Genomic DNA, 24,352 nt, shown 5'->3' with positions numbered 1-24,352 from the left:
CATTCAACACTGACATATTTTAAAAATCAATTTAATAGAAAAGACACTAGTATTACAAAACAATTATTTATATAATAAACATGATTCAGAAGATTTTTATATCATCTTGAGCTACCAAATACTGCTCTTGTTATCCTTCCTTCTTGTCTGCTATCTCATTATCCTCTCATAATTATAATAAAATAAATGCAGAAAAAAAGCAAGACCTCTGTATGTGGCTATCCCATAAGTGATAATAGAAACACAAAACTATTTACAAAAACACCTTACTTTTTAAGAACACAACATAACTTCCCACATTCAAGTCTACTTGACAAAGAAGCCCAAAGAATCTAAAATTGGGGTTTCTTTTCTCTTGGAGGTAAGGGATGTCTATGCTAATGGAGAGGAATAAGCCAGGAGAAGGAAATAAAATAACCTTTGTACGTAACACAAAACTTACCCACTCGAAGGATCTAAGGCAATAGCTCTGGGCTGATCCAACTCTTGCCAAAATAAAACTTTGCGTAAAGATCCATCTAAATTAGAAACTTCAATACGATTAGTTTCAGAATCTGTCCAGTATAATTTTTCTCCAAGCCAATCACATGCCAGCCCATCAGGGGACAATAATCCAGAAACAACAACATTCTGTACACTCTCAGTTTTGTTGAACTCTGTTCGTTTAATAGCTTCTTCGCTGACATCACTCCAGTATATCAAGCCATGACCAAACACAAAGTCCACCGCAGCTGCATCCTCCAAGCCTCCAACTACAATTGTAGCATTCTCTTTGCCATTTGTAGCATCAACCAGTCGCAGGTCCCGTCTGTTTGCATAAAGCAACAAAGGGGCCGCTAGAACAAAAAAAGGAAAATATGTAAGTCAAAAGGAAGGAAATGTATTGGTTCCTATGAATTGAGTTTCAAATCAGCATTAGTGAGCAAATATTATCAAAAATAAAGGGTAAACATTTAGAGAACTTTCAAAATATTTTCAAAAACAAAATATTATTTTTGCAGCATTTTAAATACAAAAAAGTTGCAAGAGGGGGCATTAATTCTACCAGGACAGTCTGTCAGATAAAATTAAAAAGCTTGGTCATTCTAAGATATGCAGCCAGTGGACCACTCATACTCTACTGTGGGGACTGTAAAACAGCGCACCCTCTTTGGAAAGCAGTTTGGCAGTTTCTTAAAAGATTAAACATATAACCTACTATATATATGATCCAGCCATTCCATGCGTAGATATTTATTCCAGAGAAATAAAAGTATATGTCAATAAAAAGTCTGTGCACAATGTTCACAGCAGCTTATTTGTAATAACCCAAACTGGAGCCAACCCAAATGTCATGAACAAACCATGATATATCCATACAATAAAAAAGTAATGGGGAGTTCCCTTGTGGCACAGCAGGTAAAGGACCTGGTGTTGTCACTGGAGTGGCCTAGGTTGCTGCTGTGGTGGGGGTTCCACCCCTGGCCTAGGGACTTTCACATGCCAGAAGCACAGCTAAAAACAAACAAAAGTAATGAACTATTTGTACATGTAACTTGGGTGAATCTCAAAATAGTTACATAGAGTAAAAGAAATCAGACAGAAAGAAGTATATACTGCATTACTTCATTTTTATAAAACTTTAGAAAATTCGGATTAACCTCTTATGACAAAAAGCAAATAAGTGGTTATCTGGAGGTGGGGAGAGAGGGTGGAAAAGAGAAAGGAGGGATCATGAAGGGGTATGAGGAAACTTTTGTGGGTGATGACTATATTACACTGACTGTGATGATGGTTCCAGAAGTCTATATATATGTCAAAACTTAAATTTTTTTTTACACACTCTTTTTTTGGTCTCTTTAGGGCCATACCCCTAGCATATGGAGGTTCCCAGGCTAGGGGTCAAATCCAAGCTTTAGCCGCTGGCCTACGCCACAGCCACAGCAACACGGGATCCAAACCGAGTCTGCGACCTACACCACAGATCACAGCAACGCCAGCCAGATCCTTAACCCTCTGAGGCCTGCATCTGATTCACTTCCAGTGAGCCACAACGGAATTCCAATATGTCAAAACTTAAATTTTAAGCTTTACATATGTGCAATTTATTGTGTTATCAATTATACCTTAATAAAACTGTTAAAATCTCTAGCAACCACGGTTCTTAATATAACTATTTTCTCTTTTTTTTTTTTAGGGCCATACTTGTGGCATATGGAAGTTCCCAGGCTAGGAGATGAATCAGAGATGTAGCCACTGACCTACACCACAGCCACAGCAATGCCAGATCCAAGCCGAGCCTGCAACCTACACCACAGCTCACGACAATGCCAGATTCTTAACCCGCTGAGCAAGGCCAGGGATTGAACCTGCGTCCTCATGGATGCTAGTCAGATTCATTTCTGCTGAGCCATGATGGGAACTCCCTAATTATTTTTATTCTGTTTTGCATTATTGTTAGAATGAACTTTGAATAAGACCTAATAATAAAACTAAATATAGGAGTTCCCGTCGTGGCGCAGTGGTTAATGAATCTGACTAGGAACCATGAGGTTGCGGGTTCGGTCCCTGTCCTTGCTCAGTGGGTTAACGATCCAGCGTTGCCGTGAGCTGTGGTGTAGGTTGCAGACGCGGCTCGGATCCTGCGTTGCTGTGGCTCTGGCATAGGCTGGTGGCTACAGCTCCGATTCGATCCCTAGCCTGGGAACCTCCATATGCTGCGGGAGCGGCCCAAGAAATAGCAAAAAGACAAAAAAAAAAAAAAAACAACTAAATATAAAGCCTATCCTAAAGGAATAATACTACACTTTGAGAAAACTGAAGCTGTTAGGAATGAAGTAGTATGGGTTTTGGAGTTTTTTAAGCATTTATTTATTCTAAGCTTCTGACATTTACTGTCCTGGCATCAGTAGTAATTAAAGATCTAGAGTACCACCATCCAACAGACATTTCTGTGACTATAGAAATAATCTCTCCAATGTGCAATACAGTACCACATATATGGCTCTATGTGGCTACGGAGCACTTAAAACACTGCTAGTATGACTAAGAAACTAAAATTTTAATTCATTCATTCATTTAAATTTAAGTAGACAAGTGGTCATATGGATAGCACAGATCTAGAGGCTAAAGAACACAAATGAAGCAGCAAAAATAAGGTCAGAGTTACAATGCAATAATCTACATGATCTTCTCTCACAATTACTAAAGGTCTAAAACTGTCATCCACAGCCAAGACCAAGTACCACTGAAAAGTGACCATTCCCTCTGTAAGAAATTAATTCCAAGAAATTAAAGGAGTCCCCTTGTGGCTTGGAAAGTTAAAGATCTAGTGGTGTCACAGCAATGGCTCGGGCTGCTGCTGTGGCACGGGTTCAATCCAGGGCCCAGGAACTTGCACATGCTGCTAGTGAGACCAAAAAAATTAAGGTGCTCAAAAAAGTGTAACGAAAAAGTGACGTTTAAGCCAGCTTATGGATTATGTCTGCAAAATGGAGTTATAAAGTCCACTATTTTCATCTGAAGTACAACATAAACTTCCCTTCTAAGATAAAATCCAACATTCTTAGTCAAAAACAAACGGGCAGATAGCTTCTTTTTATAAGTGACTAAGAGCCCTGTCTACTTATTCTGTGCACCTACTGCAGCTATTGGCAAATTAGTAAATTTTCCTCACAGATTCACTTTTAACTTGTTTCAGGCCTTCATACATCACACTTATCATAGTGTTCGCTGCATTATCTTATTATCTTATACTGAGCCCCATACAACGTGCCAATTATAAAAGTCAAAAAAAAAGGTCAATATTAGTTAAGGGTACAAAGCAAAATGTGCATAGTGATGTGAAATAGCTGCAGAGCATTTACAACTTAAAATCCAAGAGTGATCATCTGGTATTTGTTGGGCACCTTTATGGCACTTTAACAGGGAAACTGTAGCAAACCTGCACATGGCATTAGGTGGCAACTAAATGTTTTTTTTGACTTTCAAGTCAAATGTTAACATTTTTACTGAATATTTGGTCTACAAAATTCAAAGAACCTTCTGATCACTTAAGGACTCACAAGCCTTAAGAGTACCAAAAAAAAAAGGAACAAATTAATTTAAGTTAGTACTGGTTGTAATCGAGGATTTCTAAAGGTTTATACATAAACCTACACCCTTTTTTTTTTTGCTTTTCGGGGCCGCACCCATGGCATATAGAAGTTCCCAGGCTCGGGTTCGAATCGGAGTTGCAGCTGCTGGCCTATGCCACAGCCACATTAGATCCAAGCCACATCTGCAACCTACACCACAGCTCATAGCAATGCTGAATCTCCAACCCCACTGATGGAGGCCAGGGATCAAACCCACATACTGATGAATATGAAGCAGATTCACTTCCGCTGTGCCACAACAGGAACTTCAACCTACACACTTTTAAAAGGAAATCCCAGAGTTCATCCTATTCAACCACCCTTCTGATGCTTGAATACTTTCTACAATACTGTCACCAATATCTATTCAAGCAATATATTAAATGGGATATCTGAAAGGTATAATTTGGTATGTAATAGTTTTATCTACTAAAAATATACATAGGATACACACACACTTGCCACTAGTTGCTGCATATGTGCCATGCACTCAACATCTTCCATTCTAAAGAGCTGACCTTCTGACTTCCTAATATTCAGATATCCAAATACCTTCCATCATTTCTCTTTAATGAATCTTCGCGGGTACTTAGACATCCTTATTTTCCTTTATTAACTTCTTACCAATCTTTTTCTAGTAGCCTTTCTACACTTTTTCTGCTTTCCTGAAGACAAATTCCATACTTTGAATCATTAATCCCAGATCATCTCAAAAAACAATCTTGGTGGGGAAAAAAAAAAGAGTTCCCATCATGGCTCAGTAGAAATGAGTCTGACTAGCACCCATGAGGATTCACGTTCAATCCCTGGCCTCGCTCAGTGGGTTAAGGATCCGGCATTGCCGTGAGCTGCAGTGTATGTAGCCTTTTTGTGTTTGTTTCTGATACCTGCATACCTTGTGGTCAAAGCCTTCTCCCTATTGCTAAAGTGTTTTCAAATAAAGTTTCTCCCTGCCAAGTAGGAATTTATTTTTATTTGACATCTGTATAGGGTCATGACTTGGATGGGGACTGAACCTCACCTATGGATCCAGGCATCCCCATCTCAATCAATAATGACATTTTGGGAGTCATTTAAATTCCTCTTCTGCTCAGAGATCTTTCCTTGAGTTCCATTCCTAAGCCAGTGCTGCAGACATTATCTGCTGAAACATGGTAATAAGTTACTTTGGATTTGGGGGGGGGGTGTCTTTTTAGGGCCGAATCAGAGCTATTAGCTGCTGGCCTATGCCACAGCCACAGTAGCGCCAAATCAGAGCAGCATCTGCAACCTACACCACAGCTCATGGCAACACCAGATCCTTAACCCACTGAGCAAGGCCAGGGATTGAACCTGCATCCTCATGAATGCTAGTCAGATTTGTTTCCATTGAGCTACAATGGGAACTCCTACTTTGGTAGGTTTCAGCAAAAAACTTTTTTCTTTGACTCCTAGATTAGACAATCACACTCAACTCTATAGTGGGAATAGTTTCTTTCTTTCTTTTTGTCTTTTTAGGGCTGCACCGAGGCATATGGAGGTTCCCAGGCTAGGGGTCTAAACGGAGCTGTTGCCGCTGGCCTACACAAGAGCCACAGCAACACCAGATCCAAGCCGCATCTTCGACCTACACCACAGCTCACAGCAACGCCGGATCCTTAACCCACTGAACAAGTGGGGGATTGAACCCACAACCTCATGGTTCCTAGTTGGATTAATTTCCACGGCGCCACGACAGGAACTCCCAATACAGCAGGAATATTTTCAGCTCTTCCATGAGGCCTCTTCTGTCTTCCTGACTCCTATAGTGGAGACTACACAAGGGAATTTCCTTGACTCCTCATAAGGGAATACTCTTTCCCAGCTCTTTTAAACTCATGTCTGGTTTAATTACCTAATCACACAGGTAATTCTCACTCTACTGAGTTCCCTCCTTCTTTTCCCACTGAGCACATGCATCACCATTACAGCATGAATTCAGTCCAGTACATTCAAAAATGCCGAAATCTTACTAAAGACAAAGCAGAACTTCAAAGCCCTGCAGGGGAATCAGGATTTTCCTAAAACCATTCCTCTCCCCTGACCCTCTCTCTTCCTTCTGTTTTACCACCCTCAACCTTCCCTTCAGCTCCCTTGAATTATTCATCCATCCTCCTCCAATATCCCAATCTTCTCCACCCTTCTATCCAGCCCTGTCAGACCTTCCCCTTCTCACTCCAACCCCTCAACCCCTTGTAGTCACTAGAGCTTTAAGGCTCACTTTTCCCTACTAAGAACTCCGGCGGGGCTCACAGACCTGAAGTTAAAGTTAAAAATACAGCCTAGCAACAGACTATATCTTTTATCCACTCTGATGAGCTTTAGAGACATCCAGACACCCTCTGCTCTCTCTTTGGTCCCTCACTAAAAATTTAGTCCACAGCCTCCCTAAGATTACATGTCAGGGCAAAGAAATCTTAACGGTCTCCTCCACAAACAATGGTGGGAAGACTTCAGCCTTCTTCGTAGACTGGGCAGGTAACTTCTAACTGCCCCCTCTGCCAGAAACACAATTAAAGGTAAAGCAAGGATGAGAGCTAGCTCTTTTATTCTAGCCAGTGAGTTAAAAGTTTCAAACTGAAGCAATAAGCTCTCTATTTGTATATTTTTATATGTACATGTGTTTGTCTGTCATATACGTATATAAAATATTTTCCTACCTTCAGATGGTATTGCCCAGTATAATTTTAGATTATAAAATCCCCTAAAGGAGTTCTAGTCTAATTACTTTCTAAGTTCTGTTCTGCTAAGTGCTCATACAAAAGTATTCCTAAGATATGCAGAAGTTAAGGAAATTAAACTTCTTATACTTTCACAAGTTTGTTTGATTTTTTTTTATAGAAACTAATCCACATGTTTGAAGAATCCAAGTTAACATACATTTAGGCAAATCTCTGGTATATGATACTAGTTCAATATTGCTGGTTTAATACTGAACTACTGTGATGCAGCGGAAACAAATCCGACTAGTATCCATAAGGATGTGGGTTCAATCCCTGGCCTTGCTCAGTAGGTCAAGGATCCAGCGTTGCCGTGAGCTACAGTGTAGGTCATAGACACAGCTCAGAAACATTGCTGCTATGGCTGTGACATAGCCCAGCAGAGCTGCAGCTCCGATTTGACCCCTAGCCTGGGAATTTCCATGTGCTGTGGGTACAGCCCAGAAAAGCAAAAGAAAAAAACAATAATAATATTACCAGTTTAATAAAAACAGCTATGTCTTCTGAGTCATGGGCATTAAGTATAACAAGAATACAGTCTGTAGTTTCCATTGTGGCTCAGGAGTAATGAACCCAACTAGTCTATGAAGATGCAGGTTTAATCCCTGGCCTCACTCAGCAGGTTAAGAATCCAGCATTGCCGTGAGCTGTGGTGTAGGTCACAGACGTGGCTTTGATCCCGCATTGCTGTGGCTGTGGCTACAGCTCCAAATTGAACTCTAGCCTGGGAACTTTCATATGCCGCAGCTTCAGCAACCCCCCCCCAAAAAAAACCAGTTTTATTCTACTTGAATATGTTCTTCCGACACTTTACAGGTTTACTGATAGAATAAATGAGCATTATATGTCCATTTGAATTTAGCCAAGTTGTATCATTATTCTGACAATCTTTACTTCAAAAGTAATTATGTCTTATAATAAGCCAACTTGAAGAGTTTCCAAACTCTTTTAATAACTTAGAACCTTAGATTTATGCTAAGTTCATGGATATTCATTAAATACCTAGGTCATTTCTAAGACAGAACACCAAAGCATAAGCATTTCAAGTTTATATACTTTTTCCCCCTCTTATTTTTATGGTACTAAGAAGCTATATATATTTGAGTCTATTAATGAACATATTGATTTTTGCTACATTAAGAAACTGCATAATCTGGAAGCGCATAGAAAGTTTTAAGATGTATATTCATAAGCTGTGCCAGCCTACTACAAAATGCTGGTGTATGACAGACAGTTCACAATTATTCACCTCATGGTTTTCTCTGTAAAATAGTAGTTACTGTAATTATAAGTTATAAACTTGTACATAAATGAGATTCTACGAGGAGAAATAATGACAGAAAAGAACAACTCTGCAAGGTATGCAGGATATGTTTTGAAGGAAAAAGAAAGTCCTAAAGCAAAATGACTGTTTCAGAATGAGAAAGAGAAGATGTAGAACAAAGCCTGAATAGGTAAAAAAAGTTAAAACAAGTTCATGAAAAAAAATAATTTTATTTGTCATGTCAAAGCCAGCTAAGATTTGACAGGTTTATTTCTAAGATTTCCAAAAAGTGCTCCAGTATCAAACATACTTAAACAAAACTAAAACTTGCTTTTCTACTGAAATGACAAAATTTTCTCAGGTTATTGTCTGCTCTTAATAAAGAGGTTTTACAGAAGGTTTTTTTTTGCTTTCAGAGTAATCATTCACCCTGGAAGCCAAAATGTCAGTGACCTTTCAAGATATCCTGTGCTTGGTGTTGATTTTATCATGTCTTATTATTTTCAAAAAACAATCTTCTCATTTTTAACAGAGCTAATATTCTTTACCATCATGTTCTTTCCTATGTTCACTTTTTTAAAAAAACTTTTGACACTGGTTAAAATAAACTGCTAGGTATTTTTCCTCACTGACCCATGATCCTATTTAATAAAATGTTCAAACTTCCTAACAATTTCTGACATTTTGTCTTTTCAAAATGAAATACTAAATGATATCTTTTGCTCCTACAACTATCTTTAAAGTTTCCCAAAGGGCCCCGTAAGAAGTTCACAAAGAATTAATTCCTTTACCTTATAAAAAGAGAGGTGTTAAAAATAATTGATTTAATCAATGTTCTGATTTGCAGAGGAAGCACTGTCAAATAAGACACGTTTACCCTCCCTAGATTAAACTGTATGGGTATAATGTTAATATGATTATTTCAAAAACTATATGAGGTTCCTAGAAACGTATCAATAGTCTGAGTGTCCACAACATCTTTCTACTTAAGATTCCTGGTGGTGCTTTGTCTGATATTAGACAATAGTATTGTGTCATCAATTATAATTATTCTTTTTATTCTTTTATGATTTAATGTTACCTTGTCATAATTTTCTTTAATTTGAATTCAGTATATTCTAGGTCGGCCAGTGAGTAGTTCTTCATCAGGGATTCACATCACTTCCTTATGGAATTTTATTATACAGATGTTTATGATTTATTCCAGACTTAATAAAAAATTTTACTTGATAATCTTGATATATTCTTGATCTGCTCTAACTATAAGCTTGATAACACATTATATCTCAGGATTATTACCTGTATTTAAGTTTTTCTCTACAAAGATTATATTCATTTATACTTATAAGTTAAATATACTATCTCCTTTTTTAAAATAAACTTAATCATTATGTTTATAGATATTCAGCCTAAAAAAATCTTTATGGACTATTTTGATTTGCATGCCATAAAAACAACCAAACTTAGTTGTCAACAAACTATCATGAAATCTTTCACTTTTAAAAGTATCCAAAATAAGACAGCACCATCATTTTAAAGGCTCTTATCTACAGATGGTTTTTTGTTTCACTCCGATGCTTCCCTGAAAGTGCCTGCGTATCAGCTTCAGGCCAAGTGTTTGTCTTCAACAAAAAAGGATTCTGCTGAAAGAGAACTATACCAGGTAGTCCTGGGCACAGGCTTCTGATGGCATCTTTTAAATAACTTCGAAACTGTATCAGTGAACTGAATCAGGATTCCCAAAAAAGTTAGTGGAGAAACAGATGGACTCATGAGACTGCTAATCCAAGATCTAGCAAAACAAGAATTAATTACCCTGGATTGAATAAACTGATGAAGGGTGATTATGGGTTTTGTTTAAAATATTGCTGATGCTTTAATGTCCTATTTTCTAGATACAAGGAATTCATTTCTTTTCTCTTAAGCTATCTATAATTCATTGACAATTTAAGCAGATTATGCTTTTGTAGATGGAAATTAAACATTTATCTTTTTCTCCCTGACTCCTCTGTAATTCAAAAACAAAACTCTTATTAAACAAGTATTTTTATTTTCATGGCAATATAGTTATTTGTATATGTTCAATAAGAGTCTATCCTCCTGATTGGAAGCATTATTACACAATCAAGGCTTTGACTGGACTATGAATTTCAAAGTCATGCTCATTTAATCTAATATGACCAAACACTTTTAAGGAGCTGTGGCTAATTTTATGAAGCAACACTCAAAGTCCCCTTGGGAAAACTAGACTGGTATCTGGCTTACAGAGTTCCCAGACTTACAGGTAAAGTAAGCGAGGTCAATTCCAGGAAGGCACAGGAACCCTAGGATATTTTGGGGACCTTAGGAACTTACCCAAATCTCTAAGTATTGAAAGTATAACCTGATGGTGAGTACTTGACTTGGCCTCCTGGCCTCAAGAGGCTTTTAAAAGTTAAATCCAAGATTCCTTATAAAAACTTCCATTAAAGCAAACTTAAAATGCCTACACCTACATAATCAGGCCAAATCTAATAAGACCAACTTCCCAATGACTTCAGTCTATCCTGTTGTGGACTGAATGTTTGTGTCCCCCCAAATTCATATGCTGAAACCCTACACTCATGTGACAGTATTAGGAAGTGGGGCCTTTTGGAGGTAATCAAGATTAGATGAGGTCAATCTAATGACCTAGGAATAAACCTGACCAAGGAGGTGAAAGACTTATATGCTGAGAACTATAAAATATTAATCAAGGAAATTCAAGAGGATTCAAAGAAATGGAAAGATATCCCATGCTCCTGGATTGGAAAAATTAGTATCATCAAAATGTCCATACCACCCAAAGCAATCTACAGATTCAACACAATCCCTATCAAATTACCCATGACATTTTTCACAGAACTACAACAAACAGTCCAAAAATTTATATGGAACCATAAAAAAACCCAGAATTGCCAAAGCGATCCTGGGGGGGGGGGGGGAGACCAAGCAGGTGGCATAACTCTCCCAGACTTCAGGCAATATTACAAAGCTACAGTCATCAAGACAGTGTGGTACTGGTACCAAAACAGACATACAGACCAATGGAACAGAACAGAGAACACAGAAATAAACCCAGATACCTATGATCAATTAATCTTTGACAAAGGAGGCAAGAATGTAAAATGGGAAAAAAAATCTCTTCAACAAGTGGCACCGGGAAAACTGGACAGCTGCATGTAAATCAATAAAACTGGAACACACCCTCACACCATGCACAAAAATAAACTCAAAATGGCTTAAAGACCTAAACGTAAGGCAAGACTCCATCAAACTCCTAGAAGAGAACATAGGCAAAATATTCTCTGACATCAACCTTACAAATGTTTTAAGTCAGTCTCCCAAGGCAACTGAAATAAAAGCAAAAATAAACCAATCAAACTAAATAAACCTAATCAAACTGACAAGTTTTTGCATGGCAAAGGAAACCATAAAAAACAAAAAGACAACCTATAGAATGGGAGAAAACAGTTTCATGCATGCAACTGACAAGGACTTAATCTCTAAAATATACAAACAATTTATACAATTCAACAGCAAAAAAAAACCAACAACCCCACGGAAAAATGGGCAAAAGACCTGAATAGACATTTCTCCAAAGAAGACATACAGATGGCCAACAGGAACATGAAAATATGCTCAACACTACTAATTATCAGAGAAATGCAAATCAAAACTACGTTGAGGTACCACCTCACGTCGGTCAGAATGGCCATCATTAGTAGGTCTACAAATAACGAATGCTGGAGAGGGTGTGGAAAAAAGGGAACCCTCCTACACTGTTGGTGGGAATGTAAACCGATACAACCACTATGGAAAACAGTATGGAGGTACTTCAGAAAACTAAACATAGAACTACCATATGACCCAGCAATCCCATTCCTGGGCACACATCCAGACAAAGCTTTCACCTGTATGTTCACTGCAGCACTATTCACAATAGCCAAGATATGGAAACAACCTAAATGTCCAACCACAGATGAATGGATTAAGATAGGGTACATATATACAATGGAATACTACTCAGCCATAAAAAAGAACAAAATAATGCCATTTGCAGCAACATGGATGGAACTAAAGACTCTCATACTAAGTGAAATAAGTCAGAGGAGAAAGGCAAATACCATATGATATCACTTATATCTGGAATCTAACATACAGCACAAATGAACCTATCTACAGAAAAGAAACAAACTCACGGGAATGGAGAAGAGACTTGTGGTGGCCAAGAGGGAGTGGGAGGGACTGGGAGTTTGGGGTTAGTAGATGCAAACTATTGCATTTGGAGTGGATAAGTAATGAGATTCTGCAGTAAGGCACAGGGAACTATATATCTGATCACTTGTGATGGAACATGATGGAGGACAATGTGGGAAAAAAAGAACGTATGTGGATGTACGCCTGGGTCACTCTGCTGTGCAGCAAAAACTGACAGAACACTGTAAAGCAACTATAACAAAAAAAATTTTTTTTTAAATTAGATGAGGTCATAAGGGTGGAGTCTTCATGAATGGGATTAGTACCCTTCTAAGAGCCCAGAGAGAGCTGCTTCCTCTCTCTCCTGAGAGGACACAAAGAGGTGGGCAGTCTGCAATCTGGAAGAGGGTCTTCATCAGAATCTGACCATGTTGACACCCTACTGTTGGGGTGCCAGCCTCCAGACTGTGAGAAATAAATTTCTGTTGTTTACAAGCTATCCAGTCAAATATTTTTGTTACAGCAACTGAGCTGATTAAAACATATCCCTAAGAGTAACAAATTTTGTTTTAAACAACAGGGGGACTGACCAAATGCTCACAACGGCCCTTGCTTATCCACTGACCTGGCTTGACCAAACTTTAGTCAGGCTTTCCTCCTCTCCTACAAGCCCCTATAGTTTGGCTTACCCTAAATTTAAGCAGGCAGATGCAGAACTTCCTCACTTGATAGCTCATCATTCCAAGCTACCAACTGACTGCAAGAAATAAAAAATTCCTGTTAAACTATCCTGATCCTGCAATCTGCTCACCCTACACAAACTGCCTACACTCTTTTTTTTTTTTTTTTTTTTTTTTGTCTTTTTGCCATTTCTTGGGCCGCTCCTGAGGCATGTGGAGGTTCCCAGGCTAGGGGTCCAATCAGAGCTGCTTGGGTAGCAATGCAGGATCCGGGCTACGTCTGCGACCTACACCACAGCTCATGGCAACGCCGGAACCTTGACCCAATGAGCAAGGGCAGGGATCGAACCCGCAACCTCATGGTTCCTAGTCGGATTCGTTAACCACTGCACCACAACGGGAACTCCTGCCTGCAATCTTAAGAAGTTCCTGCTAGCCCTGCTTACTCCTCTCTGTAAAAAAAAAAAAAAGTCAATTTGTGTTTTATTTTGAGATGCCTGCAGATCCTGCAGTCAGAGCATTCTCCCTATTACAATAACCCTTTTGAATAAAGTCTTGCCTTACCCAAATCTGGATTTTTTTTTTTTTGGTCTTTTTTTTTTGTCTTTCTAGGGCCGCACCCACGGCACATGGAGGTTCCCAGGCCAGGGGTCCAATCAGAGTTGTAGCCACCAGCCTAAACCAGAGCCACAGCAACGCGGAATCCCGAGACACATCTCACAGAAATGCCGGATCCTTAACCCACTAAGCAAGGGCAGGGATCAAACCCTCGCCCTCGTGGATGCTAGGCAAGTTCACTAGCCGCTGAGCCACGACAGGAACTCCTGGATTTTCTTTTTTTAATAGTAGTAAGACAAACTACCTATGTGCAAACTCCAAAATTACAAAGATATTTATTTCTCCCTACCCAAGCAACTGGTATCATTTTCAAAACCATAAAGCCCAGGTAAAATCAGGTGCATACAAAAAGCACTGCATGTAAAATAACTGTCCAGAGTACCAGCCATCCGGGCTTAGGTCAGTCATTCATCTTTCTAGTGTCAATTAATAACTTAAAAATCCACTTAATTTTGGGGGGAGGGCCTAAAAATGTGATTTCACTTCACATACCAATCTCCTGGCCTTTCCAAGTAAGGTATTAAAGAAACAAAAACTAGCAAGTTACACTACAGTTATTTTAATGGGATCACAGCACTGAGGTACTAATAATTTTCACATCGAGCCCAGACACATTTCAGTATTTTCCTGTCTCACATTTGAATAACTTAAACCTGTGGTGAGGATAGTCACTGCCAAACTAACACAAACAGCTTGAGAAACAAAAGCATGTACTGACGTTATCAAATAACACTATTTTCATTATATTTATGATAAGTTATATTTTAAAAGAATAATCTAAAAGGCAAATATCCTATCCTTTGGGTTGCCTGCTCCATGTATCTGACTAAATTTCAAAGTTATTCACTTGGTGGAGCAGTGCTTTATTCATCAAGACAGGATGGTTTTACAGAAGATACATAAAGACTCATATAAAATGTGAAATATACAATGCAGGAACTCAGTATAACATTTACCTATCCTACAGGGAAACGTTCATCAACTGAATGATTTTAATTATTATAAATAAACCTACGACAATAAAATATCTCAATTAGACAATATTTTGATAACATTATTTTGCCCATAAGGATGGGCAACTTTTAAATAAATAAATATCACAGTCAACTGGACTATTTACTCTCTAGTTAATTTACAATAATCACCTAAAGCAGTGTTCAAGTTGCAAGCCTTCAGAAGGTAAACTTAGCAGATAGTAGCCACTCTGTTTATATAAAACAAAATAGAAAATATCACAAGCAAAAGTATTTCATGGAGTTTGTTTCATTTAAGAGTCAATTTAAAAACTCACTGGCCTAAAACCAATGACTGCACAACAGTCCCCAGAACTCAAATGTTTTACTGGTCCTTCCTAAATATTAGTATTTCATTTCATTTAGCCATCTTAACAGTGACCATTTACTCAAAGTCTAGTACTGACTGCTATCCCTTTGCAAACATTGTATCATCAGTTCTCACAGGAATCTTGGAAGGTATTATCCCCATCTAAAAAGAGAAGAAACTAAAGCTAAGTATCTCGTTCAAGGCTACATAAAGTGTTAGAGAGATCTGAACTTGGTTGGTCAACAAAGCCCATACCTTTCTGCTACACTGCCCCTCTTTATAATCTTCGCTAAATACAAACTTGCGATAAAATTTCCATGATGAAAATGAATTTTCTCAGAGTAGTTACCATAGCCTAAACCCAACTACAACCTGTGTTACTTGTTTTTCCAATGTTCAAATTATAAGTTCACATAAAATATTTTTCATTATATATACCCCTTCACAGGTTCTCCTCCCTTCCCCCAGGCCCCAGCATCCATGATACACTGAAATTTCCAGGCCAGTGATCAATCTGAGCTTCAGCTGCAACCTATGTCAACAGCTACAGCAATGCCTGATCCTTAATTCACTGTGCTGGGCCAAGGATCAAACCCATGCCTCAGCAGCGACAATGCAGGACCCTTAACCCCCAGCACTACAGTAGGAACTCCCCACAGGATCTTCCTTCTTCTTTCATATTAAAGAAAAGACAATCCTTTCTAAGAGTCAAAGCATATATAACTATATGGAAAAGTATTTCAGTTCAGCAAATAGAAAAACCTCCACTTGAAAAAAAATTCTCTGTAAAATTGAACCATGGGAAATCACTGTTAGGCCTGATAATAACAATGAGCTGAAACCCTGAAGTTTTATAACCAGTCAGATTATTTCCTAGCCAGACCAGCAAATCTAAAGCCGAGAAGTAAGTGAGGATTAAAATATCAGATTCAACTACATAAAATGGTCATCAAATATCAATTCACATGACTCGACCTAATGCTTAAAGGGTTATCTAGCCCAGGTTCTAAGTGTTTTGTCTGGAACAAAGATTCAGCAGAATGTTAAAAGGATTTATGAAAAAACTCATTGTCAAGTTTGGGAAACAATGGATAAGAGGTAAAAAGAGTCTCTACCTCAGGACTTCTCAAAGCCTTTCATGTGTTAATATGAAGCATGAACCTCCAAAAGGATTCACTATCCTACTAAAGAAGGTTTACAGAGATTAAGCGACTTTTCCAAGGTCACACAGCCAGCTAATGGTAAACTTAGAATCAAATTCTCCTGACTCCCATGTCAAAACTCATTCTATCTCCCCAAGACTTCATTACACCTGATATTAAACAATCTTCCAAGGACCATTCCTATAACAATTTAAGATGAGGAACACTAGTGGCTTGTTTATTCTGACAGTACTTACCACCACCCTACCAAACCAAATAACAACAACAACAAAACGTAGCAAAAAATTCTTATAAAACAACAAAGCCTTCTCAAAATAAACTGGGATAGGAGTTCCCTGGTGGCTTAGTGGGACAAGGATCTAGCACTGCCACCAGAGAAGCTTGGTTTCAATCCCTGGCAGGGGCACTTCTGCATGCATGAATGTGGCGAAAGAGAAAGAAAAAGAAAAAGAAAAAAAAGCTGACATGCAATATTTATAGATTACAGACACTTATAGTATCCTCAAACTTAAATTTTTTTTTTTTTTTTTGGTCCTTTTATGGCCACAGGTGCAGCATATGGCAGTTTCCAGGCTAGAGGTCAAATCAGAATTGCAGCTGCTGGCTACACCACAGCATCTTCAACCTACACCGCAGCTCATGGTAAAAGGTGGATCCTTAATGCACAAAGTGAGGCCGGGGATCAAATTGGTGTCCTCATGGATACTTGCCAGGTTCATTACCACTAACAGAAGTCCCCAAAACTTAAATTCTTATAGAAAATATTTCTTCTAGGAAATCAGAGCTATAATCTTTTCTAATCAGTATTTGGAAGTAAAAGAAAGGTAAGGATAGCAACCTATATTGTGAGGTCTATTAGAGCAGGACCCAGGTCTATTTTGCTCATCACTATACACCATCAAAGCCTGATATATAGTAGGTATTTCATACCTAATTGTGAAAAGAATAACAAATCCCTGCTCTTAACATTAATTAGCTGTAGGATCTTGATCACGGTATAATCTCTCTGTATCTGAGTTTCCCCACTTGCAAATGAAGTGGTTAGACCAGAATGATCAAGATCTCTAAGAACTGGTGAAACTCATATAAAATAAATCTCATATCCCCAGCATGTGAGGGTATGTCCAGGGTCAAAAATTGTAACAAAAAAATAATATCTGCAAATCACTTATATTCAGTTCCTCACTTAATATACCCCGCCCCCCAAAAAACAGCTCGCTATTATCGCCCACAATTTACATGTAAAGAAACTGGAGCCCATAGAAACTGACTTCAAACACAAAGTTATTACGCAGGGAAGCACAGGCTTCCCCCCCCCAGGGCCGCTTCCCACCGCATATGGAGGTTCCCAGGCTAGGGGTCTAATCGGAGCTGTAGCCGCCAGCCTACACCACAACCACAGCAGCACAGGATCCAAGCCGCGTCTGCAACCTACACCACAGCTTACAGCAACACGGGATCCTTAACCCACTGAGCAAGGCCAGGAATAGAACCCGCAACCTCATGATTCCTAGTCGGAATCGTTAACCACTGCGCCACGAGAGGAACACCAACACAGGCTTTAAATCCAACATTTTCGGATTGAAATTCCCAAATCTATCCTTCACACCTTTTCCTCTGATGGTAGGGAAAGGGATGCAGCCCAGATGATGATAGTATTATGCCCTAGCTCTCAGCTATTGGTGTAACAGAGCTACAGAAAAAAGTTCTCCCCAACTCTCTCATCATCCCACCTTCCCAATGTTAGAGCTCCAACTCTTCTGTGAAGACAAATGAGCTTAATTAAACTAGTTAATTACATTTCTCCCTGGAGTCCAAGGTTAACTAATATCACTGTTTTAACAGAAGACGACATTAGCAAGGAATGAAAAGAATATAAGTTATGAATAAAAATCTTCCACAGTGAAAAACAGTTTTAGTTGAAATACATAGTTAAGTAGGTTAAATTCAAAGACCACCTTATACCATTAATATGCTACATTTAAAATGAGAGCTTCACTTTTCAAAACTTTGTTTCCTAGTGGAAATGAGACAATTTAAACTATTAACTCTTTTAGGTCTTCATATATAGTATCACATTTCAAAATATAACTCATTATTTCTCTTAACTCCAATAATGACCAAAACCAACTCTGGGCTCAAACTTGGTGTTAAACATTTACATCAAATCCTTCTATTCCAAGAAATACAACTGAGCAACCAGAAGCATGCCAGGTAATGATTTTCAATTTCCCCAAGACTTTAACCCATCAGCTGATTCTATTTATTAACCTTTAAATATACACATATTCTTATGTCAAATATAATCCCCTTTCAACAAGGAGTAAACTGTAATAAACATATACTTATTAAACCTCTTAAGTACTTAAAACTGCATTAAATTCTCAGCCAAGAAAATGAAATAAGCACTATCTTTCTGGAGTTTAAACGTGGAAATAGTTTGGAATGTGCTTACAGTTGAGTCCCAATTATTAAGTATAAGTAGATACAACATGCAGACATTATAATCCTGAGACACGAATAAAGGAAAAAAATTTCTCCTCTCAAAATTGTCAATCACGCTTATCCAAAATAAATAAATATGCACACAAATAGCTTATCTGGCTCATTTATAGCACAACACGGTTAGTTACTATCGTGCTCTGGAAACTTCCGTTAAGTTTGAACACTTAACAAACGTTTAGCCTGTTAAATTAATAGCTAAAAATCTCCTTACACTCAAGAGGTCCCATATCTGAAAAGAACTGACAGTGAACACAAGCGAAAATCTTAACGAAACCAAAGCTACATACAAATCATTGCATCAATTGGCACTTAAATTGCTCGGCTGGTAAATGCCCCACAGCATCAGAGTCATCACTGCCTCAACACTGGCTAAGTTTGAGAATAGCTGCTGAAATCTTGCGGGCCAGTCAAAAACCTCAGCGAACTAAAATCACAAAATAAAAGTCACAGCCTATGTGACAGCTTTGCGGGCCAATTAAAAACAAACAAACAAGCCAAGGAACCACAGAATTTACTCGATTCTCGAGCAAATTCTCCCGGGGAGCGCAGCAGATGGTAGCTTAGGTCCCGGGACAGGCTCCTCTCCACCAAGGATGACTTTCCTGCTTGGTGCCAACTGTACACTTGCAAGCTCCGAAAATAGGGGCAAGTTCTGAATACCAGGGGTTACAAGGGCAACGTTTCTATTTTATCACGGGCTGAAGCCCAGACGACTCCCAAGGCTGAAACGCTCGACCTATAACCTCGGAGTCGCTTTCCAACTGTGCTCTCACCCACGATCATTATATCCCCAAAGGAAGCCAATTATTAGTTGTAACAAGGCCTGGAAAAATAGTAAGAGGGCTCTAAAAGTTCACAAGACAGACACGGAAAAGGTGGGGGCAGGAGAAGCCCGACGTTGAAGCATCTCAGGCTCAAACATTCCAAGGGCCAAAATCCATACAAAGCCCCTAGTCCCCAGTGACTCCACGCAGAAACAGACACACCGACCCTCAGTCGCACGGAAAGAATGGGGGGTCCAGGGGGTTACCCGCACAGGCTGCTAATGGTAAACTTAGAATCATCCGTTCCGACCAGGTCGGGCAGGCGAGGCGGGGGCTGCATCGTGGCCGGGCGGAGCGCGCAGCCCCTTCTCCCGGGCCCCTCTCTCCCTCCTTCCCCAAGACCAGGCCTCTCCCCGCTCCTCTTCCCCTTCTTCGCCTCCCTCCCTCCCCTCCCCCAGACACACAGAATGAGGCCCCCTCCCCCCAAAACCCCACCAACTTTCCCCGTCCCCGTGCTTCCCACCTCTCAGGAGCACGCAGAAACTGCAGGCCAGGAGGCTCCTCAGGACGGCCCCCATCTTCCCTTCTCGCATTCGCTTCTCTCACCGGCGAGGGGCGGCCCGAAGAGGGGGAGGCGAGGAGCCGGGGCGGCCGCGGCAGCGGCAGGTCTGCACGCTCATGCTTCCCAGCTTTCCGGAGAGAGAGAAGAAAGAAAGGGGCACGTCAAGGCTCCGCGCGCGCCGCCGCCGCCCTCTCTACCGCGCCGCTCCGCCCGGGGCTCGCGCGACGCCAGCGTCTGCTTCCATCCCGCCGCCTCCTCCCCCGGCGCCCCGCTTCCCCCGCGCAGTTCCTCATTCAGCCTCTTCCTCTCACGCCGCGGCGCAGGGATACCGGCTCCCGCCGCCGCCACGGGTCGCCGCCGAGGTCTCCCTGCGCGCGGGCGAGCCCCCTCCCTCGGCACCGCCTCCCGGGCGGTTTAGAAAAGGAGAGAGGGCCGCGCGCACGGCCTCGGCTGGCAGACCCCGGGAAATGCGAGGGGCGAGCAAAAGCGGGCAGGAGGGGAAAGGCCGCCCGGCGGCGCATTCCGATGGGATTCTTTCCCGGGCCGGCCCCTTCGGCCCTCCCCGCGGAGGGCGTGAAGCGACGTCGAACAACATCGGTGCCGGCGTGGTCGGGACTACTTTCTGCGGCTCGGCCGGGCCGCCGCCTGCTCTGCTCTTTGTGCGGCAGCCGCGGGCTGAGCCAGGTGGGGTTCTCGGGCCACGCCGGCCGCCACCTGGGCCAGGGCGGCGAGGGCGTTGAGGGCGGCGGGGGCAGATTGGCTGGAGCCGCGGAGCTGCAAGTCCACGCTCTGGGATATCGATACGGGGTGATGAGCTCAGTCTCCAGGATTGGGAATTGGTTTACGCATCTCTTTTTTTTTTAAGCATATCTCTTTTTAAAGAAAATAAAAACTAATGCTGTATCCACCAGCTTTCAACGTGGATATGGTGAAGGGTGCTCAAACGCCAACACAAAACGGAGATTTATTTTTTCCTCCTGGCTTCCCAGAACTGCAGACTGCCCCCACAATTAAGTCCGACAAGGACTAAAGATTTCTAAACTGGCAGATAAAATTCCAAGATACCTAAGAGAGAGTAAAGGGACAATGGGTCAGGACTGAATTCTGGATTTTACAAATTGCGTTTAATGATGGTTGTTTGGCATGTTTTGATGATCAGTTCTCAGCTGGAGAAGGAAAAGATTCCTCAGCATCTCAGAGTGATTTTGCTCAGCCTCTGCTGGCTGCTCTCCGGGCACTGGGCGTTCAGGGATAGGTGCTCAGACGTCCCTGGAGTCACGTGGCAGCTTCAGTCCAGGAGGGCACACCATCAGGAGTTAACCATAAAGGAACTATCAGGTGCATCCTGCCCAGCCGTCACACGCCCTCACCTGGGGGCAGATGGTGCAGAGGCGGGGATGCCCCTACGTTGGTACTAGCGTCTCAGTGACGCGGTTCACCAAGTGCTGCGCACACATGATTTGACACTCAACTACCCTGGGGTAAGGCAGGTTGTGTTACTTAGTATCCTTATTGCACAGAGGAGGAAAATGAGAATCTGAGGGGTTCAATGACTTTCCCAAGGCCAGTCAGGTGGCGACTAGCCCGTCCAAACCCAAGCCAGGTCTTCCGACTGCAGACCCTGCTCTGTCGGAGAAATGCGCACTGATCCAAAGCCAGGGGTGTCTGTGAGCAGATAGAAGGGCAAAAAAGAGCCAAATCATTTTCTCCTAAATTCACCTGAGAACGTCTAGCCGCCACTAATTTAAATTACCTTCCTCCAAGAACCATGTCAGGACTTGGCAAGTTTTGTATTCTGTCCTCCTCAAAACAGATAATCGAGAACCAGGTTTTCAGCAATTGCCTAGAGAATGTCACCTCGAAGCTATGAGTCTGTGGCGACACCATGATGTAGTTGGGAAGGCATGAGCTTTGGAAAGAGATGGTTAGGATTCAAATCCTACCAGTTACTAGATGTGTAACTTTGGGCATGAAATTTAGGTATACTGCACCTCGTTTTTCTCATTTGTAAAAATGGGAATAATACCTCGATCAGGCTTATAGTAGGAATTAAATTTTAAAGAATTTTAAAGAATTTTAAAGAAAAAATATTTCTCAGTATATAATAGGTGCTGAATAAATGATCATTTCCTTTCTCAACTCCTGCAAAGCGAATGGTATCATAGTAACTTGGAATCCTTCAGAAATTATGGAATACAAGGAGGAAAAGTACATATTCAAGATGTTTATTCCAGGATAATTTCTAAGTAGAAGTAGATAACTACAAAGCCAATGAAAATTAACCTGCAGGGAGTTCCATTGTGGTACAGCAGCTCAGGTCACTGCTGTGGGCACAGGTTGGATCTCTAGCCTGGGAGCTTCTGTATGCCACAGGCGTGGCCAGAAAGGAAAAATTAACCTCCAGAACACCTCATTTTCTTACTTTCTTTCTTACTTTCTTTTTGTTGTTTGTTTGGCCTCAACCATGGCTGTGGAAGCCCCGAGCCAGGGATCCAACCCATGCCACAGTAGTGACCTGAGCCATTGCAATGACAACACCAGATCCTTAACCCACGGAGCCACCAGGAAACTTCAGGACATCCCCACACTTTTTTTTTTTTTTTTTTTGGTCTTTTTAGGGCTGCTCCTGCGGCATACAGAAGTTCCCAGGTTAGGGGTCCAATCAGAGCCATAGCTACTGGCTTATACCGCAGCCACAGCAACATGGGATACGAGCCTTGTCTGTAACCTACACTGTAGCTCACAGCAACGCCAGATCCTTTAACCCACTGTGTGAGGCCAAAACGTAACCCACGTTCTCAGAGATACTAGCCTGGTTCCTTACGGCTGAGTCACAGCAGGAACTCCAGAACCCCTCCCCCCACTTTTAAAGGCCCTTTCCAAAGCCTGGAGAGGGACTCTAACAATGTGTTCATATGGTCCTATTTGCAAAAGTTAGACAATTTTGAATTATTTTTCTGAAAACATCACTCAAAATTGTATAAATTTCAAGTCCCTCAAAACCTGGATCTGTTACTATTTATAGCAGAAAGCTGGGTATAAGCTAAGGCTCTTTTAGGCTGTCAACCTAAGTAGGGAAATGAGATACAATGCAATGCTTGAAAATGATAATTTGGAGGACTATGCAAAAATGTTGGAAAATACCTGCAGTTTGTGAGCCTTAAAAACATATAAAAGTGCATGTACACTTTAATTACAGCCATATAAAATATAAATATATAGATATATATAAACATAAACATATAGTGTGTGTGTGTGTATTCGCATATTTGAGAAAAGACCAAAAGTAAATGCACTGAAATAGGTATTAGGCTGGTGAAATTATGTGAGAGTTGTTTCACTTTCCTGTTCTTAAATTTTCTTTAATGTATTTTTTTTTGAAATTTCTTTAAAGGTATTTAGGAGTTTGGGATTAACATATAAACATTACTAAAATAGTGGGACCTACTATACAGCACAGGGAACTATACACAGTATCTTGTAGTAACCTCTAACGGAAAAGAAGCTGAAAAAGAATATATGTGAGTGTTTGTGTGTGTGTGTGTGTGTGTGTGTGTGTGTGTGTGTGTGTGTGTAACTGAATCACTTTGCTGTGCACTTGAAACTAATACAACACTGACTATAAATTAGCAATTTTTAAAAAATGAAAAAAATAAAGGCACTTAAGTGAAAATCTATAGTTTAAGCTGAAGCTCAGCCAGGATGCTAGTCTTATTACTTAATAATTTGTATTCAATTGCCTATTAAAAACGTTCAGTTTATTAAGAAAGTAGGAGTTGCCATTGTGCCTCAGCAGTAACAAACCCGACTAATATCCATGAGGATGAGGGTTCAATCCCTGGCCTCACTCAGTGGGTTAAAGATCCGGAGTTGCCAAGAGCTGTGGTGTAGGTTGCAAATGCAGCTTGGATCCCATGTTGCTGTGGCTGTGGCGTAGGCCAGCAGCTACAGCTCCTATCTGACCCCTAGCCTGGGAACTTCATATGCCAAGGGTGTGGCCCTAAAAAGACAAATATACATATATTCAGGGCCAGTCCCGGTGTTAAATACTGGGTATGCAAAGATAAGACAAATCATGTTCCCTACCTTTGAGAAGCTTACAACCCAGTTTGGAAACTCTAATTAATAAAAAATTAAAAAAAAATTCAAACATTAAAATTGCTGTAGTGCAAGTTTGTACCCAATTAACAAGGAACTCAAGTACAGAAGCATTTAAATCTGCCTACACAATTTAAAGAAGGGAAATAACCGTACAGCTGAGTCTTGAAATTTAAGTCGGTGTTTGTCAGGCCAACATGACTGACCTTGTCATTCCAGGCAGCAGGAGAGCAGGTGCAAAAGCACTGAATTATTAGAGAGAGAGCTTGGCATGATGGGGATTTGAAAGTCTATCCATATATCT

General features: G+C 40.6%; 1 protein-coding gene across 1 annotated transcript in view; it reads right to left on the bottom strand.

Moving 5' to 3' along the window:
* Nucleotides 1–20,246, bottom strand: part of LRP6 (LDL receptor related protein 6) — a 169,679-nt gene extending 149,433 nt beyond the window's left edge. The window contains 2 exon segments of the mRNA XM_021092344.1: nucleotides 443–836; nucleotides 19,912–20,246. Of these exon segments, the coding sequence (XP_020948003.1) occupies nucleotides 443–836; nucleotides 19,912–19,981 (464 nt within the window). The 5' untranslated portion in view covers nucleotides 19,982–20,246.

The sequence above is a fragment of the Sus scrofa genome, chromosome 5, assembly GCF_000003025.6.
Source record: "Sus scrofa isolate TJ Tabasco breed Duroc chromosome 5, Sscrofa11.1, whole genome shotgun sequence".
Taxonomy (NCBI): Eukaryota; Metazoa; Chordata; class Mammalia; order Artiodactyla; family Suidae; genus Sus; species Sus scrofa.
Note: the sequence above shows the minus strand (reverse complement) of the source record. Positions and strands in the feature narration are given on the sequence as shown.